General features: G+C 53.6%; 1 protein-coding gene across 1 annotated transcript in view; it reads right to left on the bottom strand.

Annotated features, from left to right (window-relative positions):
* Positions 1 to 8,594: 8,594 nt before the first annotated feature.
* Positions 8,595 to 25,084, bottom strand: part of COL27A1 (collagen type XXVII alpha 1 chain) — a 125,848-nt gene continuing 109,358 nt past the window's right edge. Inside the window, exons 44-61 of the mRNA XM_034664365.1 lie at positions 24,976 to 25,029; positions 24,673 to 24,726; positions 23,843 to 23,896; positions 23,653 to 23,760; positions 23,044 to 23,151; positions 22,041 to 22,148; positions 19,730 to 19,783; positions 19,150 to 19,212; positions 18,708 to 18,761; positions 18,530 to 18,565; positions 18,380 to 18,397; positions 18,108 to 18,143; positions 17,800 to 17,826; positions 15,074 to 15,139; positions 14,425 to 14,593; positions 13,379 to 13,488; positions 11,233 to 11,451; positions 8,595 to 9,657 (exon numbers count right to left, since the gene is read on the bottom strand). Of these exons, the coding sequence (XP_034520256.1) occupies positions 9,511 to 9,657; positions 11,233 to 11,451; positions 13,379 to 13,488; positions 14,425 to 14,593; positions 15,074 to 15,139; positions 17,800 to 17,826; positions 18,108 to 18,143; positions 18,380 to 18,397; positions 18,530 to 18,565; positions 18,708 to 18,761; positions 19,150 to 19,212; positions 19,730 to 19,783; positions 22,041 to 22,148; positions 23,044 to 23,151; positions 23,653 to 23,760; positions 23,843 to 23,896; positions 24,673 to 24,726; positions 24,976 to 25,029 (1,485 nt within the window). The 3' untranslated portion in view covers positions 8,595 to 9,510. The remainder of the gene's footprint in view (positions 9,658 to 11,232; positions 11,452 to 13,378; positions 13,489 to 14,424; positions 14,594 to 15,073; positions 15,140 to 17,799; positions 17,827 to 18,107; positions 18,144 to 18,379; positions 18,398 to 18,529; positions 18,566 to 18,707; positions 18,762 to 19,149; positions 19,213 to 19,729; positions 19,784 to 22,040; positions 22,149 to 23,043; positions 23,152 to 23,652; positions 23,761 to 23,842; positions 23,897 to 24,672; positions 24,727 to 24,975; positions 25,030 to 25,084) is intronic.

Below are 25,084 nucleotides of genomic sequence, written 5' to 3'. Positions count from 1 at the left end.
CAATTTGTGTCCCACTGAACATCCAGACTTGAGTGAGAGTTAAGCATAAATCAAATGCTGAAGGCTATTTAGACAGCTCCCCGGCTTGGTGGGGTGGGGTCGGGGATGGGTGGAGGAGGGGTCCAGGGTGGGGGTGAAGGAGTAACATGGATTCTATTCCAGCTGAGTGTGGTAACAACTGTGGGAGAATGAAAGTCCATTGGGGCAGGGGGGCGCCAACCCAGCCCCCGAGGCAGGAATGCTTCCAAAAGGAGGAGGTGTCAAGGTTATATGTCTATTTCCGGTAAAGGCAGTATTAGGTGAACTGGCTCCCAACATCTAAAACAAGAAATCACGCGCCCGTGGTCTCCACCCCGTGCCGCGGGAGCAGGAGGGTGGCCTCTCTTCTCACCAGGAGCTCCCCAGCCCCGGACGGTGCCCAGCACTGCAGATGAGGGCTGCCGGGCCCGCGATCATTTCCACCGACCGGTCAGATCTTTAGCCCTATGAAGAAGTACTTCCAAAGATTCTTCTCATGTTACTCTTACAGCTTTGTATCCCTATTCATTTCATGTATTTCGAGTCATTTGTCATGTTTCCGTGCGGTTAGCGGTTGTAATTGCAATGGACGCGTACCCCTATCTTGCTATTCCTACATTCCACATACTTAATCATGCCCTCTTTTTATATCTGCAGCATTTTATTTTATTTTTCCAGCTTTATAGAGATACAATTGCCTTTCTAAAATCATCTTGCCATTCAAGAGAAACAAAAACCTGTCACGGACAAGGCTACAGTGTTATTCAAAATAGCCACAAACTAGAAAAATGCCCGTCATCAGGAAAATGGAAAAACACATTGTGGCATTTTCATAAAGGGACTACAACTTAGCAGTAAAAACCAACCAGCTACTGGTATATGAGACAACACGAATGAATCTCCAGAACATTCTGCTGAGCAAAAGAAGCCAGGCTTAATCAAGCTCATACTGTAGGGTTCCATTTATAGAATGTTCTAGAACCGCCAAAAACCGAATCGAGAATGGCAGAAATTAGCCGGTGGTTGCTTAGGGCAAGGAGGGTAGTCTGACTGCCAGAGGTTGTAAGAGCCCTTTCTGAAGTCGATGGCAGGACTCCACGTTTCCACTGCAGGGGGGGTTATGCATGTGATGTACATTTGTGAAAACTCATTGAACCGTAGACCTAAAATGTGTGCATTTTATTGTATGCCAATTATACCTCAATTAAGTTGATTTAAAGAAAGGAACCTCTGTCCCCAAACAGAGGAGACAAAACATATGAGAAATCAAAAAACATGAACTCTCTTTAATGTGGTGACAATTTGGCAACGCACAGATGCGTCTCCTTCTCCACATCCTTGTCAGAAGTGGAATTCCCTTTCCTCTTTGTTTTGGTTTTGTTGTTTTGTTTTGTTTTGTTTTGTTTTGTTTTGTTTTGTTTTCTTTGGTGCTCACTTAGTGGTTTGGATTGGCATTGCTCTAATTCAAGTCTTGAGAAAAGGAGTGGAGCTCATCGGCAGGGAAGAGTGGAAGCAAGAGAGCGCATGGCGCATGAAGCACCTGGGGTCCGAGTGACTGGCAGTGGGATGGCGTGGGAGGACGGGGGCCGATGCTGGAGAGGTTGGCGGGAACCGAGCCTGCAGGGCACCGAAGCAGGGCTGGGAGTTTGCAGTGGACCCTGCAGGTATTAGGAGAAATGGAAAGATTTTCAGTGGGATGGGAGATGCATAGTCAGATCTGCTCTTTAGAAAGATCCCTCTGTCTGCAGTGGGGAAGGTGGGGTGGTGTCAGGGTAGGGGACCGGCTTGGGAGAGGAGTCGGAGGCTGTCGCAGTGGCCCCGGTGTGAGACCGTGGGACTGGGGACAGACTGGAGACACTGCTTATCTCAAGGAGAAGCTGATTGTTACATGGAGACAGCACCACCATCACCCTGGGCTATCGGGGCTTCTGCCCAGAGCCCAGAGCTTTAGACGCTCTCGCAGATCACACACACACACACACACACACACACACACACACACACACACGTGTGCACACACATACTTTATTAAATAACACAGAAGCACGACTGTCACTTGGGATCTGGTCCCTGGTACTGGCACAAAGTGACGAACAGCCCTAAACACCCTGCTTCACAGCCGACGCTGGTCTGGCCCCAGGCGAACGACTCTTCCTCTCACACCGGATCCTTGAATCGCATTCCGTGGCCCCACGTGTGGTGAGGGGCATAGAGAGAAATGAACACTTGCTCTTACAGCCAGTAAATGGAGCGCCTCTCCTCCGGAGTGAGGGGTCCTCCCTGTGGCGCAGGTGCCCCTGGAGGTCTCCCTCTCCTCCCAAGTGTCTCTCCAAGGAGATCCTTCAAGTGCACCCAGCACTCTCCCTGACACAGTAAAATTTTCTCCGTCTTCTTATATTTCAAGGATTCTTTAGTACCTCTGTGGATCGAGGGTCTGACAGCCCTCCCTACCCTGCCCCTCCATCTGGCCCAGGCCTAGTGTCACGAGAAGTTTGGCAGGAAATAGAATGAAAAGCAATCAGGGTCATGCAGGATACTGGTCAAATAGTGTCCTGGCTCGACCACCTGCTAGCTGTGTGACCCTGGTCAAGTTACTTACCTTCTCTGTGCCTCAATAACCCCATCTATAAAACGGGGATATGGAGAGTAGCTACTTTATCAAGTCGTTAAGTGGATTAAATCAATTCACGTTTGTAAAGTGCTTGTTAAATGAAACACACTTGTTTCTAAGAGTCTACCAGCCAGGAGAACCATCACCATCCGTTTAACTTCAAGCTGGGATGGGGAGAAAAACAGACAGACTCCTGCCTTACATAAATACTTCTGGGATGGCAGGTTACTTTCCACATCTAAAGACATCAAAATACAAAAATATGTGGCTAGTAGGTTCGAGGAAACAAGATACTTTTTCCATTGGATGGATAAGGAAACAAATAGAGAGGTCAGGTGAAAGGTGAAGTCTGGATTATCAGGGGTTAGCACCCATTAGAAAGGCCCCGTCTTCCGAGAAAGCCACTGTATACGTGTTTCTTCATCGAGGCCAGGGCTGAGCTCTGCGTCTGATGACTCATTCATGGTCTTCTGCATGAACAGCCATGAAGAATACGTGGGCAGAGCCAATGATCCTAGTCAGGAACTTTGTGTCTGGGCTGATGAAACACTCAAAAAGATTTGCCCATGTGCAAATCGTGTTTTGTGATCTTGGCCAACTTATGTAACCTCTTTGAACTTGGCCTCCCTCATCTGAAGAGCCGGCGTAGTAACACGTGTCTCAGGAGGGTTGTGCAGGAGATGAAAACGTGTCACACTCACAGGGGTCCTGCTCACAGTAAGTGTGAAGACGCCATAGCTGCCGTTATTTGAAAGGTGCTCATTGTTGGGTTGAACCACATGAAACTGCATTTTATAGACCAGTCGAATATCATTCAGTGTCGGACGATTCACCCCGCTATTACACAATGGTAGCTCGGTCTATGGTAGCAAGCAGGGAAGGGTTTAGCACCCATTTTGCAGAGGGAGAAACTGAGGCCCAGAGAGAAGGAATGACCCACCCAAGTCCACGTCCCGGTCAGAAAGCTGGGACTGGAATCCACCTGCCAGCCTCTCCCTTTCTTGCTTGCCCCCCACTCCTTTTCCCAGCACGGGGCAGCTGGTCATTGGTGCAGGGGGACTGTCTGTGGCGGTGGCTTGATTCATTGTGGACAGAGCAAACACAGGATTGACCCCACTGGGAAGTCCGCTCTGCCTGTTTCCTGACACTCAGTTGTGCAACGAGAGACTGGGAACCATAGTGGCTGCCGGCCCCCAAAGAGCTGCGTTCTGCTCCCCGACAACCTCCTACCTGCCCCTGCTGGGAAGGCGCTGTCCCAGCTTCAGAGGCCTCACTGGCCAGCTCCCAGAGGCCCTCCTGGAATGCCGACTGAGAGTTGTGAGTGCCACGGTTTCCACATAACCATCCTTCTCTTCCCCTCTGACCCTTCTTCCTGACCCTGTCACCCCCTCCGGGCTTCAGAGCCCTACAGAGGCTGCCGACGCCTCTGGAGCTCTGACGCAGTCCTCTTTCCTGCCCTCCAGCTCAGCCAGTTGCCTCCTGGACAGCTCCACAGTGCCCCACTGCGGCTCAGACCCACCTCGGCCAACCGAGCCAGACCCCGCTGTCCTGCACAGCCTGCGGCTTGTCCTATGCCCAGGCCAGTATCCCGTAACGTCATTTTGAAGAGCAAGTATACCGTTCCCCAAATAGGCAGTCCTCCCTTTACTTCCCAGCCTTGGCAGGTGCTGTTCCTTCTCTTCCCGATGTCCTTCCTCACCTGGCAAACCTTCATTCATCCTCTATCAGGCTCAGCTTGGGATGGTTACTTTTATGTGTCAAGTTAACCGGGCCATGGGGTACCCAGATGTTTGGTCAAACATGCTAGGCGTAGCTGTGAGGGTGTTTTTAGATGAGACTAACATTTGAATGCATAACCTGAGTAAAACAAGATTGCCTCCCCCCACCCACCAAGTGTGGGTGGGCCTCGTCTAATCTGTCAAAGGCTTAAGTAACATTAAAGGTCTGAGTAAGAGAATTCCTCCTGCCTGACTGGTGGCGATGGATACCAGTCTTTTCCTGCCTTTAGGCGTGAACTGAAACATTGGTTCTTGCTGGCTCCCCAGCCTGCCAGGCTTTACACTGGAATGATACCATCCGCTCTCCTGGGTCTTGAATGGGCCAACTCACTCTGCAGATCTCGGGACTTGCCAGCAATCACAATCGTGTGAGCCAGTTCCTTACAATAAATCTCTTTATACACACACACACGCATGCACGCACGGGCACACACGCACGCACATACACACACACCCTATTGGTTCTGTTTCTCTGGAGACCCTGATTAATACGGAGTGTCACCCCCTGACTATTCTCCTGTGCTGGGACGGCATCGGTCACACTCTCCTTTTGCTCCCCGCACCCCCAGCCCACCCAGTCTGGCCTCCTGCTCCTGGGTTTCCTAACCCTTAACCACGCAAGGTCCAACTCCACCAGCGGCCTCCAGCAGACTCAGAGCCCCTCAGACGCCCTGTCACACCTGTCTCTGGAACTCCAGTGCCCACATAAGGCTTGGCACAGGGAAGGGACTGCTGAGACATGCATGTCAAGGAAATGTTCCAGAGAAGGGAAGGGGCTGCTGAGACATGCATGTCAAGGAAATGTTCCGCGAGCATCGTTCAACAAGTTTGAGCGCCTCCAACATGCTGTGCTCTGTGGCGACAGCGGAGGACAAGATCCATCCCTGCCCTCACAGAGCTTCCTGTGGGGACAACAGACGCCTGAAGGGCTGGACCTTCCCCTCTGCAGAGCTGGAGGTGTGATCCAACGGCGGGGCCAACTTTCTGGGGGTGACAGTAGAGGCCACACCTCAGGAAAGGATTCAACTGAAGCAAGCCATTCTGTCTCCCTTTCATTTCTGATTTATTTTCAAAGAAATGAAAGAACATTCTTATCTCATTTCCAAGGCATCCCCCCTCCCCCCAGTTTTGGAAACCATTTTCCAGATTTAGGAAATAGCGCAGGGCCCCAATTCTTGGGACTTGAGCGTGCCCTAGAATCCCCAGGAAGGCTTAATAAAACATAGATCGCTGGGCGCCAAACTGGGAGTTTGTGACTCAGTAGGTTTGGACTGGGGCTGAAAATGTGCATTTGTGCCCAGCTCCCAGGTGCTGCTGGCTCTGCTAATCCCAGGGGGTCACCCTGAGACTTCCCCTGTCGGCAGTCTTGGGTTTGAATCGAGGCTTCGCCCTGGCCTCGGCAGGTGAGGTTGGGCACTTCCCTGGGCTTTAGTTACCTTCTACATAAAATGCCAGGGTGTATCTGCGACGTGGGACTCTCCGAGCCCTTCCAAACCACGAATTCTGGGCTCTGTGGCTGGGACTCTTCAAGCCACGGCAGAGCGGTAGCACCCGGTGCTTGCTGCCTGGGGCAGGTGCCAGGGTGGTGTGGGGGAGACCCGGCTGCATGTGCACTGATGACCTGGAAAACCTGGAAACTTCTAGCAAAGTGTTAAAACTAAATAAAATTCCGGCTATAAATTCAACTGCTAATGATTTGTTCTTTCTCCTAGAGGAGAAGGGCAAAAAAGCTCTGGTTCGTTCAAGGTCCCAGGGTGGAAGGACCAAGCTAAGAAAGGAAGAACTCTGAACCAAGGGTCAGGAGATATGGGTTCCAGGTCCAGCAGGTATAAATGTGTCCTAATATGTCCCAGATATCGCATGGGGGCATAACTATGCTAAAAAAAAGTAGCTAGTGTGTATCTGAAATTCAAACATCTGAGTGGTCCTGTATATGTATTTGCTTAATCTGGCTAACAATCTCTCAGCTTGTCACTCCGTCCCAGGCAGGTGCTGTTGTGGCCTCTCTCAAGAAGGTAAGAAATGCTCATAGTGAAGCAATGTCCGCAAGCATCTCCAGATGGAAACAACCTAAGTGTCCGTCAGTGGATGAACAGATAATCAAAATATGGTACCTCCATACCGTAGAATATTATCGAGTCATACAAAGGAAGTACTATATGGGTACATATCACAATAAGGACGAATCTTGAAATCATGCTACCCGAAAGAAGGTCATATATTGTGAGATTTCGGGGTGGGGGGCGGCGAGCAGGGAGCAGACATTGAATGGACTGAACTTTCCCATCCGCAAAACAGGATTCTGTTGATCTGAAATAGGAATCTTTTTATGTGAAATGCCCGCAGTAGGCAAAGTCGGACAGCAGATTGGTGGTTTTCCAGGGGCTTGGGCGGAGGGGAATGGGGAGCGACTGCTTCACAGGTATGGAGTTTCCTTTTGGGGTGACGAGAATGTTCTGGAACTCGATGGTTCCACAGGTTGTACATGGTGAATATACTAAATGTCATGACTGGTTAAGTCTTCTGTGTATGTTACTACGCTAAAAAAAGGAAAAGGAATTGCTCATGTTAACCTTGAAATACCTTCTCCCTATGTGTCACGGGTCGCACTGTGTCCCGCAAAAAGATATGTCAAAGTCTCAGGATGGGAATGTGGTCTTACGTGGAAATAGGGTCTTTGCAGACGTAATCAAGTTGAGATGAGCTCATTAGGGTGGGTCCTCATCCAATAGGACTGGTGTCCTTATAAAAAGATGGGAACACAGAGCCGCACAGTGTGAAAGAAGGTCATGTGCGTCCAGAGGCAGAGAGACTGTGGTGTCCCAGCTAGAAGCCGAGGAATGCCTGGGGCCACCGGAAGCTGACCGAGGTGAGGAATCTCTCCTAGAAGCATCAGAGGGATCGTGGGGCTGCCACCACTCGGATTTCAGACTTCCAGCCTCCGAAACTGGGACAGCAGGCATTTCTGCTGTTTTAAGCCTCCGGGTTCGTGGTACTGTTACAGCAACCCTACGAAACCGATATGCCATGGGACCTGAATCCCCCACACCTTTAGCAACCCCTCCCCCCGCTCTGGTGCCCTATCTCCCCCTACTCACCTCCTTTGGGGGAAGCAGCAACCTGTGAGCATCTTCTCTCCCCCCCAACCCTCATCCCCCAGCCAGGCCAGAAACCTCCCTTTGGGCTTTTCAAAGAAGCACACGGCCACAGATGCATCATTCCATTGCCTCATTTTTAAATATTTATTTAAAATCCAGAAGGGAAAAGGAGAAACAGAACCCACTGGGGGTTTAACACACTGACATGTGGACAGACATACACGAGGACAGCAGAAAATCCCAAGAACGAGACAGAGGCCAGGTGGAGACTGGGGGCGGGGTTGGGGGGAGGAAGCGAGGGCTGAGATGAGGCCCGAGCTGCTACAATACACTTCCGTGGGGAGCGTCTGGGCTGGGGTGGGAGGGCGAGGCGTTCAGGAAGTGTCTGGCGGGGAAGATGGGCCGGACTGAGGTATTAAACAATGAAAATCAAATCCAATTCCCAAAGAGACACTTTAGAGAAAAAAAAAAAAAGACACAAATAGACGTTCACATAAAATTTCCCCTTCTAGAAAAATAATTCCATACTTAAAATCACCTCAAAATGCAAGCTGGGTGCTGACTGGTTGTCTGACAGAGGACAGCTCAGAGGACCCTGACTCTTCCCCACCAGGCTGAACCCCGAGGTCCCCAGAATTGTTCTTTCTCCTCAGCCCACATTTACACTTGGAGCTCAGGATGCCAGGTTTCTAGAGGATTTAATGACGATGGAAAAGCAAGAGTGATGGCCACATCTTGGAAGGAACAAGCTCCTGGAAGGGAGGATCTTAGGGAATAGTATGGGGCCTCGTAAGATGGCTCCAAATTGATATTCTATCTCCAAGGCCAGCGCCAACCCAACACTGCTCTTAAAACTGGTTTCTTCAAGGTCAAGGCTTCTCCCATGACTCTCCAGTCTAGATCCCACCTTCCAGGACAGGCCTAACTTCCCTCCAGGGCCATGATAGTCCAAGCCCAAATCCTTCATGCTCAGGCCTCCGCCTGCCTTGAGAGGACAAACATTTCAAAGTCCATAAATTAAAAGGTCAATATTTCTGCTTCTGTTTCTGGTAGATTTTTTTTCCTTTTTTTTTTTTTTCTTCTTCTTCCTTTTTTTTTTTTTTTTTTTTTGGCTTTGCTTTTTTTTTTTTTTTCCCTTCACCTCCCCCCACTCAGTCGATTACCTGATGAGCACAAAGGTTGATCCTAGGAACATTTTTAGATTCTCCAAACTTTGTCATTTGGAGGAAAGAGTAAAATGTGGATAATACCCCACATCAAAATGGTTCTTCAAAGACTGTGGCAAAAATGGTAGCACCTTCAGAATCTTAAATAGGCTTTTTTTTTTTCCTTAAAAAAATCACATACACTACGAGACAATTGCGAGCACCAGCGATTTCACAGTGGGAGGTAGCTAGCATGGGCACCCCCAGCCCCGAGGGTCCGCCGCCCCCTCTCGGCCTCCACCGCTTCCCACCCCCTGGCTGCTCCTTCTCTCACCTCTTTCCCAGATGAAAAAATAGTAATGCACCTTCTTTGTGTTTGTTTAAATAAAATATATATACTTCTTTCTTTCCTTTTCTCCTTTTTCATGTCTCCTCTCCAATATTGCACATCAAAGCTCCCTGGCAGGGACCAGCTGGCGAGATGCCCCTTCCCCTCAAGCTGGCTGGAACGTGGGGCTCTTTGGGCAGGAAGCTGGGGAGGGCAGGGGGTGGCCGCAGAGCTGGGAGACGGGCCGCGGGGCTCAGGTGGGTTGCAGGCCCAGCTCGTGCTGGCTGGCTCTTTGGTTGGTCTTTGGGGCTGAGCTGGGATCAGTTGGTCCTGAGGATACCCAGTTCCCTGCCACCCCCCCTTCCCCGGCCACTTCTACCAGGCAGACAACAGCTGGGGTCTACCCGAGGATCCTTGGGCAGGTGAGCGGCCTCTCCCGGGCCCACCTGCCCCTAGGTCCCCTCCTTTTGCCTCCTCCTCCTCTTCCCTCCCCCTCGAGGCCTCGAGGAGCCAGGAGGTCAGAGGTCAGAGGTCAGAGGAAGCACGCAGGTCCAACTTCGAGGCGGTACTGCTTCCCTGATGAGGCAGGAGGAAGGTTGTCCACGCTGATGATGGGCAGCTGCTGGGGGTCCTGGGTCCGGAAGGTGAAAAGCGTCTGATGCCAGCGGCCATCCTGGACCTGAGAGGAGACGGAAAGGGGGACACACAAAACCATCACAACCCTCATCACCTACATGTGCGTGTCCCCATCAGCTTTCTCACCATTTGTAAAGGACACATGGCATTTTCCGTAGCAAAGACCTGTATTCATCCACTTAGATTGCTTCTCCTATGTCTATTCCGGTAAGGAATGAGGTAACCAGTATCCCTGCAGCTAAACTTCTGTGCACGCTCTTCTCGTCTGCCTAGAACAAATTCTAGAAGCAGCTGAGTGGAACGATGCATTTCTGAGGCCTTGCATATACGTTAGGTGTACGGGCACACCTCGTTTTACTGCCCTGCACATCCCTGAGCTTCCCAGATGCTATGTTTTTGATCAATTCAAAGTTAGTGGTGATCCTGCATCGAGAAGTCTGTCAGTGTCACTGTTCCAACAGCATTTGCTCACTCCACATCTCTGTGTCACATTTTGATAATTCTCACAACATTTCAAACGTTTTCAGCATTTTCACATTTGTTTTGGCGGCCTCTGATCTGTGATTATGACTCATTGAAAAGCCCAGATGATGGTTAGCATTTTTTATCGGTGACGTATTTTTTCATTAAGATATGGACATTGTTTTTTTAGGCATGTTGCTATTACACTCTTAATAGACGACAGTATAATGTAAACATAACTCCTATATGCGCTGGGAAACCAAAAAATTAGTTAGACTTACTTTATTGCAATAGGCACGTTATTGCAGTGGTCTGGAACCAAAGCCACGATATCTCTGAGGTATCCCTGTATTTATACAGCTGCTGTCCCGAAAGCCTCTACCAATTTTTTTCCAGATAGCTTTGTGCAAGAGTGTCGGTTTCCCCACATCCTCACTAACGCTGTGTATTACTAGTTTTGTTTAACCTTGTGGAGCTAGTTTTTGGGACAACTTTCTGACTCCCTCTCCACCAACAACCCACGCCTTCTTAGGTATTTAAAAACAACCAAAAACGTTAACAGAAGAAATCAGCCTGGCCAGGGTGGTGGCAGAGAGAATAGAAATACATTCTTCGGGGCGCCTGGGTGGCACAGCGGTTAAGCGTCTGCCTTCGGCTCAGGGCGTGATCCCGGCGTTGTGGGATCGAGCCCCACATCAGGCTCCTCCGCTATGAGCCTGCTTCTTCCTCTCCCACTCCCCCTGCTTCTGTTCCCTCTCTCGCTGGCTGTCTCTATCTCTGTCGAATAAATAAATAAAATCTTTACAAAAAAAAAAAAAAAGAAAAAAGAAATACATTCTTCGACAAGCAGCCTTGCAAGTAAGTACAACATCTATCGGCTGTGGAATTTTTATCAGCCGATCTTCTCTCAGAAGTTTCCCAGAGAGGATAGTGAATAAAAGGGATTTTATAAAACTGTTGTAATAAAATTATTACACAAAGATAAAAATTATGTGTATTTAGCAATATTAGACTAATACCATATACTATATGATATGATGTACTCATGTAGCATACCAGTATGCATTACACTAACTGTCATACACTATTTTATAATAAAACACATCTTTTCAACTTGTCCGTGCATGAGGGGCCTATGAGGGGCCCCAGGGGTTACCTTGCAGCCATCCATTGAAACTTCCGGCCTGAACTGACCCCCTGCTTCAAAGATCTGCCCGTTCCAGGCCCGGAAGCGCACAGCCCGCTTGGCCAGGGTCTGCCCCGTGCCCTCCTGCCACACGGTCATGTTAAGGCAATGGATGGTGATATGCTGTGTCACCTCAGAGCTTAGCAGGTGCAGAAAGTTCATCTGGACCCGGCTGACAGCAAACTCGACCTGTGGCAGAGACGCAGAAGTGAGGGAGGGGCAGGCCGGCTGCCCAAGGCTCTCAGAAACCCTCCCCTCTCTCTGCAGGGCGCAGGGAGGAGCTCTTCCCTGGTAAGCATTTCCCAGCTTCGCTCCCAGACATGGGCGCACTTGAGACACAGGGCAACCAAGGTCTGTATGAACTGGTCCACAGCCAAGGAGTAACAAGGAAGGGAGAGCGCCAAGGCCTGCCTGACCGCAAAGCCAGATCGATGAGGGTCCTGTCACCCGATCCACCCCCCAGTTCATGGGTGCGTGGGAGTGGGGGTTGTCTTTGGAGCTGAGTGGGGATCCCAGAGCCCAGAGGGGAAGAGGAACTAGCCCAAGATCGAGAGGCTCTTCAAGCGCAGGAGAAATGGGAAGTGACCTCCCCACCCTTTCCAAGTCCCAAGATGCCAGAAATGGCAGTGACCTCCAGCAAGGATGGCATTTATGGCTTCGGTGGGTCCCCTGAAAGCCGGACAGTTGGTTTGTCTTTGTATAATGCAAGCGCTTGATTGAAGCTCTGATTGCCTAGGCAGCCTCTCCAAAGCCGCTATCTCGAAGAAAAGCTTTGCCAGCCACGGACTAGAGGAAAAGGCCGGCCGCCTCCCCGCGCTGAGCCTCCTTTGTTTTAGACTTCAAGATTGCCGAAGCTGGCCGTCTGGGCCGCTTGTTTTTTCTCTTCCTGTGCTTCAAATTCCCACTCTTATATTTTAAATTCACCAATTAAGAGTGAGCCCAGGAAGCCCTAAGCCCCTCACCGTGGACCCCGATAAAAGAACCCCAGGCCCCCACACTCGTGTGCTCTCTCTCTCTCTCCCGGCAACCTGGCTGGGTGGCCCCTGGTGTGCTGTGCAATTTCCAGGTCCTACAGGTAGCAAACCTTTATTTTTTCAAAGTTTCTTGGTAGTGAAGGGCATCTTGTGATCATGTAAGAACCACAAGGGCTGGTCCAGCCCCCGCGTTGGTTATTTGATGGGCTGAGACCAGTACAAAATGGTGGTCATTGTTCCTGATAGGGATGGTGACCCGGATGGACAGTGAGGCCACCCATGCAGGTGCCAACTCTGGCCTCACCCCTCTGCCGGGTGGGTTTTCGCTTCAAGTCAGAGTCAGAGGGGGAAAGGGCCTGGCCGGCGGGGCAGGGGGGGTTACTGGTGAGGTTACTGTGTTTCCTGGTGAATCCCAGTGCCTGACACAGTGTCTGGCATATGGTAAGAACCCAGCAAGGCCTGCTGACCGGCTGGCCCACGGAAAGCTTCCCAGGCCCTGGGTCTGACCCAGTCAGCCTAAGGCACCTTCTGGAGCCTCCCCAGGAGGCCTGATGGGATGGGATGGGTCTCTGGGTCCCCGCCTCCCCTAGAGGCAGGTGGGCTCCTCTCCCTGGAGCCTGAATCCTCCCATACGGAGGACTGGCCGCCCCAGCAGACCCACAATCCACCATGGGGTACCCTGGGCAGGGGAGCTGTGGCACCCCACAGCCGCCGCCCACCCTGGCTTGCTGGTGAGCTGCCCTGAGCCACCTCAAGTGCTCAGCCCAGAGACAGGCCCGTGGAAAGCAGGCATTGCGCATTAGCGAAAACCTGCATACGCACCTCGGGCACCATGACCTAGTTCGTACTGATGGCTCCTGGTTCTCCAAGCCTGGCCAGCCTGGCCAACTATGCTATTTTAGATATTAGGCAGAAAGTTCTATTTGAAATAAAAACCAGTAACACCACACATCTTGAAAGGGTGTAGAAACCACAGATTTAGAACAATCATCCCCCGATTTATAGAAGAGAAAACCGAGGGTCCCAAAGAAGCCATGCAGCAGGACAGTCAAGGCTCAGACCAAAACTTGGGTGGGCGCTGGCCCAGGACCCGGTGGGCATAGAGAGGGCCAGTCGGCGGCCGACAGGGAGCCGACAGGTACCTTGGAGGCTGTGATGGGCTTGAGACACGTTTGTCCACCATGGGTGAAGTTGCAGGAAACTTCGATGGTGTCAGATGAGCAGCCAAGGTTTGGATCCACCCAGTAGGTGCCTATAGGCGGAGTGGAGGAGGGATGGTACATGTATGTGCGGGGGAGGGAGCCCAGGGCCCAGTTCTGCAGGTGGACCCTGAACCTTGGAACCCGCTGAGCCCCAGTCGGGCCTGAAGTCGGGAAAGGGAGCAGAAAAGGATTCTAGGAGCCACAGAGATGGAAGGAAACGCTCTGGGCAGAGCTCACAGCTGGCAGAGCCCCGGAGAGGCCAAGTGGCTGAGCGCTTGCCCACGCGGCTACTGTGAAGGGTCCATTTTACAGAGGGGGCAGCTGAGGCCTGAGAGAGGCTGAATCACTAGCCCAAAGGATTTAGGGCTCATCTAGCTGAATGGGTTCTTCCCCAAGGCTAGTGATCCTCCCAGGGCTTGCTGGGGGAGGAGGGAAATCAGGCCTCTACCCCACCCGCTAGACACCTCTGCTGGCATCTGGTTTCCCCGCGGGGCTTCCAAGGGAGCCAAAGACCCCACAGCCGAAAGAGTGGGACAACCAGCCACTGGTCCACCTTCTTGTCAGTGGAGGGAAGTGGTGTGGACAGAAAGGGGGGAAATCCTGGCTCTCAGGGCATCGATGACAACCCCCTCCCAACCCACCCAGTCCCCTGTCCCCTCCTGGCCCTTGGGGGCTTGTCCTGCCAAAGCTCTTGTCTCCTTGCACTGAAATGGTTGCCCCCAGCTTGCAGATCTGTGGCCTCTGAAAGGGTAAAACCACTCGTCCCCACCCCACGAGGCACAAGGTCTGCCATATTGCGAGGCTCAGTGACCGTTGAGCGGATAAGGGACTACCTCATGTGCCTGCCTCCCTAAGGATGGAAACTTGGCCCCAATGAACTAAGGCTTGAATGCTCCCTCTCCCCACCCCTTCCAGAACTCCCCTGCCCCGCCTGCTCCACCCCTGGGGCAGGAAGCCCCCTCTTCAGACCCCACGGGCCCTCATACCATCCACCATCTTCTGCTCACAATCCATGAGGTCCCGGCAGACCCGGGCGGGGTTCTCTTTGGTGCCCAGGGGCGTCTTAATGCTCTGGATGAGGTTGCTGAGGTAGTGTAAGGTTTTGAAGATCTCCCCTCCCTGGTCCAGCACCAGCCGGTCCGGATGGTTGTAACCCTGTCGCGAAGAGAGAGGGAGGCCACCGGCCGCCTGAGGTCTTGGCCTGGCCCAAGGGTCTTAGCCTCCATGGCCCCAAGTTCCCGCTACTCAGGAGACGTCCCTGAGTTCCTAGGGGTGTGATGGGGCTCCCTCCACTTGACAGATAAGGAAACTGGGGGCCAGGAACGGGGTGGGGGCTGCCGCGAGAGGGTACAGGACACTGGGCAGTGGCCTCAAATCCCGCAAATCCCCCCACGTCTTTCCACTGACCACTCCCGGGATGGAAGGAAGACAATGGGCTCTTGCAGGCTGCCCTCTCCCTGGACCGTGAATCCTCAGAGAGCCAACGCAGCATCCACTTTGCCCAGCCTCCCGCCAGGGAACCAAGAAGCCATGGAAATCTTGGGGCAGGCCACTTGGAGGCCACTGACCACACGTGAGCCAGCCTTTTTGTCTCCCCCAGGAAGGGATCCCATGTGGGCTGGGGTCTCGGGGTACCTCTGCTTTCAGTGCTCCATTTGTGTCCATCCACGTCTGGAAAGCTGTTCCCAGGTCATCTTGCTGCTGTGCCAAGAGAAGACAGGGTGTGTATCCTGCCCCCTCCCTCCCAGGATGCCCCCAGACTCACTGAGAGGGAGACCCAGGGTCTGAGCACAAGCTCTCCCACCCACTCTCCCAGGTGGGATCGTGGCCAAGTCACCTGCCTTCTGTGCAACTCTCTGTCCTTCCTCCACTTACAAAGAGAGTCAGAGCTGATCCTTCCACTCCCTTTCTCCAGGCACTTCCATAGCTCTCCCCTGCCCGCAAGATTAAGTCCGAACTCCTCCGTGTGATTATAAGACCTAGCCCAAGTGCTGTGGCCTCTGGCCCAGCCTCTCCTCTCTGGGCCACATATGCTCTATGCACCAGACACACTACCGGACTGCTAAGTTGCTAAGCACCATGCTCTATCTGGCCACAGGGCCTTTGCACATGCTGCTCCCTTTGCCTGGAACATTCTTCTCTTCCTCCAATTCTCCACCTGCCTATCTCCTCTTCCAGTGGTTCTCAATCAGGGGCAATGCTGCCCTGTAGGGGACGTTTGGTTATATCTAGAGACTTCTTGGCTGTCACAGCTGGAGGAGGGGATGCTCCTGACATCTAGTGGGTAGAGGCCAGGGATACTGCCAAGCATCCTACAATCACACGCAACAAAGAATCATCTGTTCCGCAAACATCCACGAGTGCTGCAGTTGAGAAACCCTGCCCTATACTCATCCTACAGATGTCCGCTTCCGAGGGCACTCTCTCCTGGTGCTCTCGCCCCCAGGCTGGGGGGCGGCCCCTTGCTCTGTGTAACTCTATCTCACACCTGCACCTCCAGCCCTAGCACAGGGCTTGCCAGGAGCGGTCTGGCTGTGCAAACAGTGACAGGGAGACTCTGATGTTGAGTAAAGCCCAAGGGGTCCAGAGCCCCAACTCGAGAGGGATTTCCCAAGTTCCATCTCAGCCTTGCTGCTCGCTCACTGCAGGATCTGGGCAGTTGCTTACCCGTCTCTCTGCGTCCGTGTCCTGAGAATGGGCATGACAGTAACACTCTCAGAACCATGAGGGAAAGAAATGAGCTCATCCAGGAGGAGCGCGCCTAACAGTGTCCGCCTATCACACGCACTGTATCTGCTACCGTGCAAAAAATTCAAAATCCTCACATTTTCCTTTTTTTACAGGGAAAGGGTTTTTTCTGGATCTTTTCCCTTTCCCCTAGCTATCTGGCTTCCCTAGTGATGAGAAGGGCTAGGGAAGGTGTGGATGGGAGGCCAGGGCCAACAGTTCATTTTCGTGGATGATGCCTGGCTCGGCGGGGGGTGGGGGGGATGGGGGGTGTCGGATAGTGAGAAGCTGAGAGATGAGAAGAGCAGAGAATCTGAGTGGCTCGTGACTAAAGGGCTCCTGCTCCCCCCCCAGCCATTGTGAGGGGGACAGGGTTGGGGGGGATGCTGTCAGGGCCTGACTGTAACCCTCAGCCATGCTAACATGGGGAGGGAGCCCTGGGGGGGGGGGCGCGGCTTGGGAGGAGCCATACTTTCAGGCAGGTACCCATCGGGGAGGAACGCAGCCTGCCTCCTCCAGTCTGCTCCCTTGCCCTGACCCTCTTTGGACTCAGAATCTGAGATGAAGAGACCCTGTGATACTGTGATTTATAAGAAATAGAGATTTGGTCTTTGACTCTCTTCCTGGCACCTGAACACTTAAAACCTGATAAAAGTCTCTTGTCATGTTAATGAGGGGACTCTGGGAAAGCCCACAGAAGCACCCTTGTGACAGGTGGGTTGGAACCTTAGTCCGGACCCCCACACCTCTGGGGTGGGGAGAAGGCATGGAGGTTGAATCAATCACTCACGGCCAATGATTTCATCCATCACGCTTACACAATGAGGCCTCCATGAAAACCCAAAAGGCTGGTGTTCAGAGAGCTTCCTGGCTGGTGACCGCGTGATGTAGGGAGAGTGGCCGTCTGGAGAGGGCTACGGAGCTCTGAGCCCCTGCCTCCCACCTTGCCCTGTGCCTGTCTTCCATCTGGCTGTTACCGAGTTATTGTCATTTTTTAAAATAATAAACTGGCAATCTAGTAAGTAAAATGTTTCTCTGATCTAGGAGTTGTTCTAGCACGTTAATTGATGCTGATGGGGGGCGTGGGAACCTCTGGTTTATAGCCAGTCAGCCAGGAGCACAGGTGATGAGCGGGCATCTGGGGTGGGCAGGACGGGGAATGAGGCCCGTAGGACTGGGAACCTGCGGGGTCTAATGCTCTCTCTGGTGCACAGTGTCAGAACTGAGTCGAACTGGAGGACACCCAGCTGGTGTCCCACAGGTGCTCTTCAGTGTGGGGGACACCCACCCCCCAAGCTGGGATTGATAGCAGAACCTATTTAGACCCTGGCCAATCAGCTGGTCTGTACCGAGGACGCTGACAGGACCCGGAGCCCAGCCACTGCAGCGTCTTCCTGGCTTCACAGTCAGGGACACATCCTGCCTACAACTGGGGTTCCCCACCCTCTGGCTCGGGGCTCCGTCTGCAGCTGCAGAGTCCCGGGGCCGGGATGGAAGGCCACAAGCACATGGGCGTCCCTGGGCCTAGCTTAGGGGTCTAGCTATTGTGACCCAGAAAGAGGTCAGCTGCCAACTACCCCCTGCCCTCCCAGGCCTTACCCCAAACAGGCAAAAGAGAACATTCTCCAACTTACAAAGTGATTAGGGCTCCCTGGCGGACCCTGCAAAAGAAGAGGATCAGTCATTACTTGAGCGGGACGGGGTGCGGGGGCCCCGGGGGCTGTCAGGAGGGGCCATCCAGGCACAAGAGGACGTGCAAAACTGGTCTCTGCTCGTCTAGAGGCCTGGTCCTGCCACGGCTGCTCTACGCTCTCCTAGAAGTCTGGGGAAGCTCGTGAGGTCAGGGCCAAGACAAGCACCTGCCGGCAAAGCCCTGGGTCTCATTCAAAGGAGCTCCGCCTCCCGCCCTGGAGTTCCTGGGGCACTGAGCGCGAGTACCTACCGGTGGGCCAGGCCGCCCTCTGGGACCGGGAGGACCCTGGAGGAAGAGAAGAACAGTGAGGCCCTGGTCAAAGGCCTTCCATCTTCCCCACCCCAGGCCTCCTCGAGACCCAGGGACAGTGGTGCCTCCAGCACAGAGGGGAACCGATGGGATGACTGAGGTCCAGAGGGAAAGAACACGCCTGAGGACTTCAGTGGTCATGGGCAGGGGAACCCAGAGCACCCACCCTGCCCTACTCCCCCAAACCAGCCCCCATACCCCAGCCCACTCACCCTCGGACCTTGCAATCCCTGGAAGAGGACAGAAGCACAGAGAGACAGTCAGGGCATCGGGCTGAGCCTTGCCTGCCATCATCCCCCAATCCCTCCCATCCCCCCACCCAACCATTGCAGCACTGCCTTCCCCCCAGCCCATCAACTCACCAAGTCCCCTCGGCTTCCTTTGTCACCCTTCGGACCCTGCAATAAATCACGGCCCCATAAGAGAGGACTCAGAGAGGAAGTTCTATTTCCAAGATGGGGAAACTGAGGCTCAGGCTGGCTCTGGGTCACAGAGACAAACTGGCCCCCGCAGTCTTTCTGGCTAGCCCCCTACACATACCGGGCGTCCCGAAGGTCCCAGGATTCCAAGGGGCCCAATGATGCCTTCCTTTCCCTGAAGGAGAGAGAAAGGTTTGTGTGTCCTCGTCCCAGGGTCTGGGGAACAGAGTCACAGGGACAGGAGAGGAGATGGCAGTCTGAGTGTCCCATGGCGATGGAAGGGAGACTTCCTCGAGCCGGGACCAGGCAATGCAAGCTCTGGGCCTCCCCTGCGTGCCTTGAGGGCGTTATGAGGGGGGAGGGGAGCAGGGGAAAGGGGGAGGGTGGCGGCCCCGCTAGCAGGACCGGCAGAAGCAAGGGGATGGCAATGGCGATGGAGGCTGCGGACAGAGGGGGCTCAAGCCTGAAGGAGCAGGAGAAGGGTACGCATCCACACAGCTGACGGCTGGCCAGCCTTGGCCTGGGTGACTGTCCTCGCTAGGACAGGACAGGAGAGGACTCACCATCAAGCCAGGGGGCCCCCGAGGGCCCTGGATGCCTTTCAAGCCAATGTCTCCAGGGGGGCCCTGTGGGAGGCAGAGGAAGGGCTGTGTGTGTCTAGGGGCCCTGGGTCGGGGCTGCAGCAGCTCCATGACCCCTGAGGGCTGGCCAAACTTTGCCCTCCCTGTCAAGAGAGGCCTTACCTGAGAGGTTCCAGGAAGAGTAACGAACGTCCACGATTATTAAGCAGGGACTAACATGCCGGCTCTGTGCTATAAGGCTGAGAGCCTCTGCTCTTACTTCACTGTTCCAACAACCCTCTATGCTTATCATACCCATTTTATAGATGATAACACTGAGGCCTGGAGATACAAAGTAACTGCCTAATGCACAGATCAGGAAAACTGGGGAGCTGGGCCAAGAACCCAGGCCCGCTGGAATGTGAGTTCTGGGGAACCAGGATGTTCCTGCTTGATTCTGGTAGCTCTCCAGCCCACATTGTAAGTGCTCAAGAAATCTTTGTTGAGTGAATACATGGATAAACGAACAAAGAGGTGGATGGATGGAACCCCAACAGGAACAGTGTGGAGTGGGGATTTGTACCTTGGGTCCGAAGAGGCCTGCCATTCCTGGGAAGCCCATCTCGCCAGAGTCACCCTGCGGGGAGAGCAAAATGAGATGGGGCGAGTGGGGCCAGGACAAGGATGCCCAGCCGATCACCCAGGACCTCGGCGCCTGCCTCCTCCCATGGACATCAGCGACTCCATCTCCAAGCAATCGGATGAGTGTGGACAGCTCACATACTAGACACTGGTCAGCCTGGGCTCAGAGAGGCAGGAGCCTATGCCCTCTGTCGCATGAGACAGTGGAGGCCAGCTCAGGGATTCCATGAGGAATGCCCTAGAACACTTAGGACCTCCTGTCCCAGGTCTTCAAGGAAGAGAATGAAAGGACACGAAGACTCTTCCCACCCATCACAAAGGCTCTGTGAAGGACTGCGTCCTTCAGAATCAGCCCATTGGCTGTAGGCCTCTATGTGCCAGGCGCTCTGCAAGGACCAGAATGCATGCGTCTTCCTACTTCCGCCCGGGGAAGGCACGCCCTGTTCACAGATGAGAACACTGAGGCTCAGAGAGAGGAGGACCTTGCTCCTATGCACACGGATGCCGTTGTGGGCAGTGATCGGGTGTGAACGATTCTGGACGCCTGGATTAGGTGGCAGGGGCGTGCTTAACTTTGAAAGAAACTGCCCAGCTAGTTTCCAAAGCGGCCGTATGTTTTACTTTCCTACGAGCAGAGGAGGGGCGTTCCAGGTGTTCCACATCCTTGCCAACACCTGGTCTGCTCAGTCTTTTAAACTGTTTACCGTTCTGGGGCGCCTGGGTGGCTCAGTCTGTGACATGTCTGACTTCAGCTCAGGTCATGATCCCGGGGGTCCTGGGATCGAGCCCCGCATCGGGCTCCCTGCTCAGCAGGGAGTCTGCTTCTCCCTCTGCCCCTCCCCCTACTTGTGCTCCCTCTTTCTCTGCTATTATAAATAGTATTGCTTTTTAGATTTCAAGTTCTGATGGTGCCTAGTGTATAGAGACACAGTTCCTTTGTGCATCTTGAGCTGATGTCCCGCCGTCTTGCTGTATTCACTGGTTCTAGTAGCTTTACTGTGGATTGGATTGTCTCTCTAGACAATACTTTCATCTACAAATGAAAAGATTCACTTCTTTTTTGATACAAATGCCTTTTCTTTTTTTTTTCATTCCTTATGGCATCGTCTAGAACTGCCAGTACAACGTTGAATAGCAGTAGTGAAAACACATATCTTCCACTCCTTCCTCCTTCTTGGAAAAAACAAACAAACGTTCAGCCATTCACTAGTAAGTATGATGCTAGCTGACTGTTTTTCAGGAACGCCCTTTTCCCAGCTGAGGAAGCTCCTTTTCCATACCAAGTTTGCCAAGCGCTTTTAGCAGAAATGGGGTTGCATTTTGCCAGATGCTTTTCTTGCATCCACTGGGAGGATCAAATGGGTTTTCTTTCTCAGTTTGTTAATATGGTGAATTATACTGACTTATTTTCCAATGTTGTACCATCCTTGCATTCCGGGGATAAACCTCAGTTGGTCTTGATGCACTGTCTTTCTTCTACACCCTTAGATTGGTTTTTCTTTTTTTTTTTTTTTAAAGATTTTATTTATTTATTCGACAGAGATAGAGACAGCCAGCGAGAGAGGGAACACAAGCAGGGGGAGTGAGAGGAAGAAGCAGGCTCACAGTGGAGGAGCCTGATGTGGGGCTCGAACCCATAACGCCGGGATCACGCCCTGAGCCGAAGGCAGATGCTTAACCGCTCTGCCACCCAGGCACCCCTAGATTGGTTTTTCTAAAACTGTGTGCAGAATTTCCGTATCTATATTTCTGAGGTACATTGGTGCTTTCTTGCAATGTCTTTTGTCCAGCTTTGACATCAGGGTAATGCTAGATTCACAGAATATGCTGGCAAGTATTCCTTCCACTTCAATTTTCTGGAAGATTTTTTGCAGAATCAGTATCACCTCTTCCCTTAACTTTTACTAGAATTCTCCAGTGAAGTCCTCTGAGCCTCGAGTTTTCCACGTGAGATACTTTTTAAACCACAGATTGAATTTCTTTACTGGATATGAGGCTATTTGGGGATCAGCTCGTGATCCACCACCTGTCCTCATTCTGAAGGGACCACTCAGGTCTCATGCCTCGGCCTCCTCCCTCCCCTGCACCCCACTCTGGGGAGGCAGAGGAGTATCTGGTACTCAGAGAGGGTGTCGCTCTGCCCTTGTCAAAGAGCAGGCAGGAGGCTTCCGTGCCTGTGTGCGCATGTGTGAACATGAGTGTTTGTGTGCATGCGAGTGTGAGAACATGTGTATTCCCTGGGGCTCACTCACCGGCTGGCCTTTGGATCCTGGCTCCCCCTGGCTCCCGGGAAGCCCGGTTCCACCTGCTGTCCCTCGTTTGCCAGGAGGACCCACCTGCCCGGGTAACCCACTTTCACCCTTAAAAAAACAAAACAAAACAAAACAAAAAACACCAAAATGACCAAAGGGGAAAATGGTTCTAGGGGAGAGGGTGGGGAGGGGGGCTAGGAGAGACAGAATAGTGATGCCACAGGGTCAGCTGACATCTCAGGATTCTGGGGCTCAGATGAAGGCCTGATGGGGGCTCAGAACCTTAGCCTCCTTAAGAGGACAGCCTCTTTTCTTCTCTGGAATTCAAGCTCCACATTCCTCTCCACTCTCCCACCCTGCCTCTCTTCTTCACTGTTTCCTCCCAGCAGACTATGAAGTTCCCACCCCCCCACCTCTGCTCCAGCCCTTCCTCCTGTCTGGAATGCCATCTCTCTTTCTCTCCACATTTAAATCCTCCCTGGGCCAAGGCCCCATCTCCCCCTGCCTGCTGTTCCCACAGAAGTTTCCAGCCTCTCCCCAACTAAACCTCGCGCTTGGGGAGGGCCAGAGGAGCCATGTCTGATTCATCCATCTCAATCTTCCCTTCTGTGTGCAGCCCTGGGCTCAGATTGACTCATGGCTCCCTCCCCCACCGCTCAGGGAAACTTTCTAAAAAGATGCCTTTTGGAAGAGGGTCCTAGAGGCAAGCAACAGCTACTGTTCCACAAATGGCCACAAGAGGGCGCCCAAGGACAACTCAACAACCAGTCGCCTGTTTTAAAGGCCTGGTAGGGCCCTGGGTTTCTAGCTACCTGGATAAACTTTCCTGTAAGTCAGGTTCAAGTTTGGGGCAGGGACCCCTGAGAAATGTCAGTGCCATGGACTCCATTTTCACACAGGCCGGGGCACGGGTGCCCATGTCAGCATTATAATCAATGTCACGGCAGTTAGTACCAAGGTTGAAGGGGTGGAAGGCTGCTAAGTCGATTAACAGGTGTCTGACCTTGAATCCTGGGGGCCCCTGTGCTCCAGGCAAGCCGGCCACACCTGGATTTCCTCTCTTCCCAGCAGGGCCCATGGGGCCAGGGTCCCCATCGTCTCCCTGCTCCCCCTGTAAAGAAAGAGGGCAAAGGAGGACCTCTCATGTTTCAGGAAAAAAAAGGCAGCCCGGGGGCGGGATGTCTCATAGTCCCGATGAACTCTGGGTGGAACTGGAGAGAAGGAGGTCAGACCCCAGGAGGGAGGTCATCCTGCCTGTGTGTGAGGATGGGGGGGGGTGACACCAGTGAAACATGAGAACTGCAGATTTGTAAGTGGGGAGGAGGAGGGACCTTACAACCAGAAGTTCCACCCCCCCCACCCCAGGCAGGGGAGGGCCTTCTGGGTCCAGGCATGAGTAGTTAGAAGGGCCACATTCCCAGGTCCCCAGGGATGAGGCGACTGCCCATGCAGGAAACTTCTTGATATGTTGGTTCTGCCCCTTCCAAGTTTCCAAACCTGCTTCTCCTGGCCCATGGCCTATGGCAGAACCACCCCCTGCCCAGACCCAAACACACACAACACACCTTGTCTCAAAGGGAGACACCATCTGTTAACCCCAAGTCCTGCTCACCTGCTGTCCTGCTTGACCATCCCTGCCAGGAAACCCATCTGGTCCCGGGACACCCTCAGGGCCCTGTCTCCCCACCACGCCCCGAGGCCCTGGCAGCCCCTGCAGGCCCTGGGGATATAAAAGAAGCTGATGAGGGCCTCTGCAGAGGGCAGGGAGGCAGGCAGGAGGGGACCGGTTGCGGGTCACTCACCTGAATCCCCCTTCGTCCTGGTGCCCCAGCCTTGCCTTGCTTTCCCTTTGGTCCCTGAAAAATCAAAGGACACATGACAGAGGCTGCCTGGAGGAGGGACAGAACCCTAGGAGCTCTGGAAGGGGGTCTGAAAGGAGCATGGGCTCCTGTGTGGCCCAGCCCTGCCCCTCCCCCTTTTGGGTCTCAGCATCTGAATCTGCAAATGGGTCCAAGCGCCCTGGACTGGAGGCCCCGTTGCAGGGCAGGCCTTGGAACCTGTCAGTGTTGTCCCCACCCCTGCTCTGGGCCCTGCGCCCCCACTGGCTCCCTCTGCTGGCGGGGCTTTGGCATTGGCAGTTTCCTAGGGGGAGCCTGGGCCCATGGCTGGCTGGGCTTCAGGACCCTTTGATCCTCAAGAGTGTGGCTATATCCCTGTGGGGGGTGAGGGGGATGGTGTGCGGGTGAAGGAGACACAGCTGGGGGAGGCCAAGGGCATGAAGTCACCCCTGGCCCAAGCTCAGGGGAGGCAGACACAGGGCTCTGGGTGCAAGGTGGGAAAGTCCTCGACCACCCCTCAGCTTCCACCATCATCCCTGTCCACCCCTCCCTCCTTCCTCCGGACCTTTGCTTCTCCAAATTTTCTTCTGCAGTGGCTCTCGACTGCCCTGGGTTCAAATCCCACTGTTGGCCCCACAGGTGGTCCCCTTCCTGGAGGCCCTGACATCAGGGCAGGGGATCCCGCCTCCCTCAGGCCCTGCGGGGTGCCCGGCAGCCCAGCCTCCTACTTGCTTGGTGCCTGGATGGGGGTATCCGCCCTTCCTAGGGTCCCCAGTGGACCTCAGCCCCCGTACCTCTTCCCCTTTCGATCCTTTGGGTCCCGGCTGCCCCCGGGGTCCCGGATGTCCCTGCAAACCAAGGTGAGAGGATGCAAAGTGGCCCCAGGATTCTCTCCCGGGGAGGCTGGCCAGTGTCCGCCTAGAGGGGGAGGGGTGGGAGGGGTTTGGGGCTGCAGGCTCTGGGGGTGCCCCCAGCATCAGGGCAGGAGAAACCAGAGTGGACTGCCCCAGGCCCTCCTGCACTGAGGGTTCCTTCCCTCCCCCACTGCCGCCCACCCACCTGGGGCCGGAGGGGGATGGGACGGGAGCACCACTCACGGGAAGGCCCTGCTGGCCTGGATCTCCACGCAGGCCTTGCACACCCTCCTGTCCCTGGAAGCCAAGGAGAGACCGGTGAGGGGGCCCAGCCTGGAGTGGCCAGGGGCGG

This window comes from Ailuropoda melanoleuca, chromosome 7 (genome assembly GCF_002007445.2).
Source record: "Ailuropoda melanoleuca isolate Jingjing chromosome 7, ASM200744v2, whole genome shotgun sequence".
NCBI classification, from domain to species: domain Eukaryota; kingdom Metazoa; phylum Chordata; class Mammalia; order Carnivora; family Ursidae; genus Ailuropoda; species Ailuropoda melanoleuca.
This window is presented reverse-complemented; position numbering and strand designations above follow the sequence as displayed.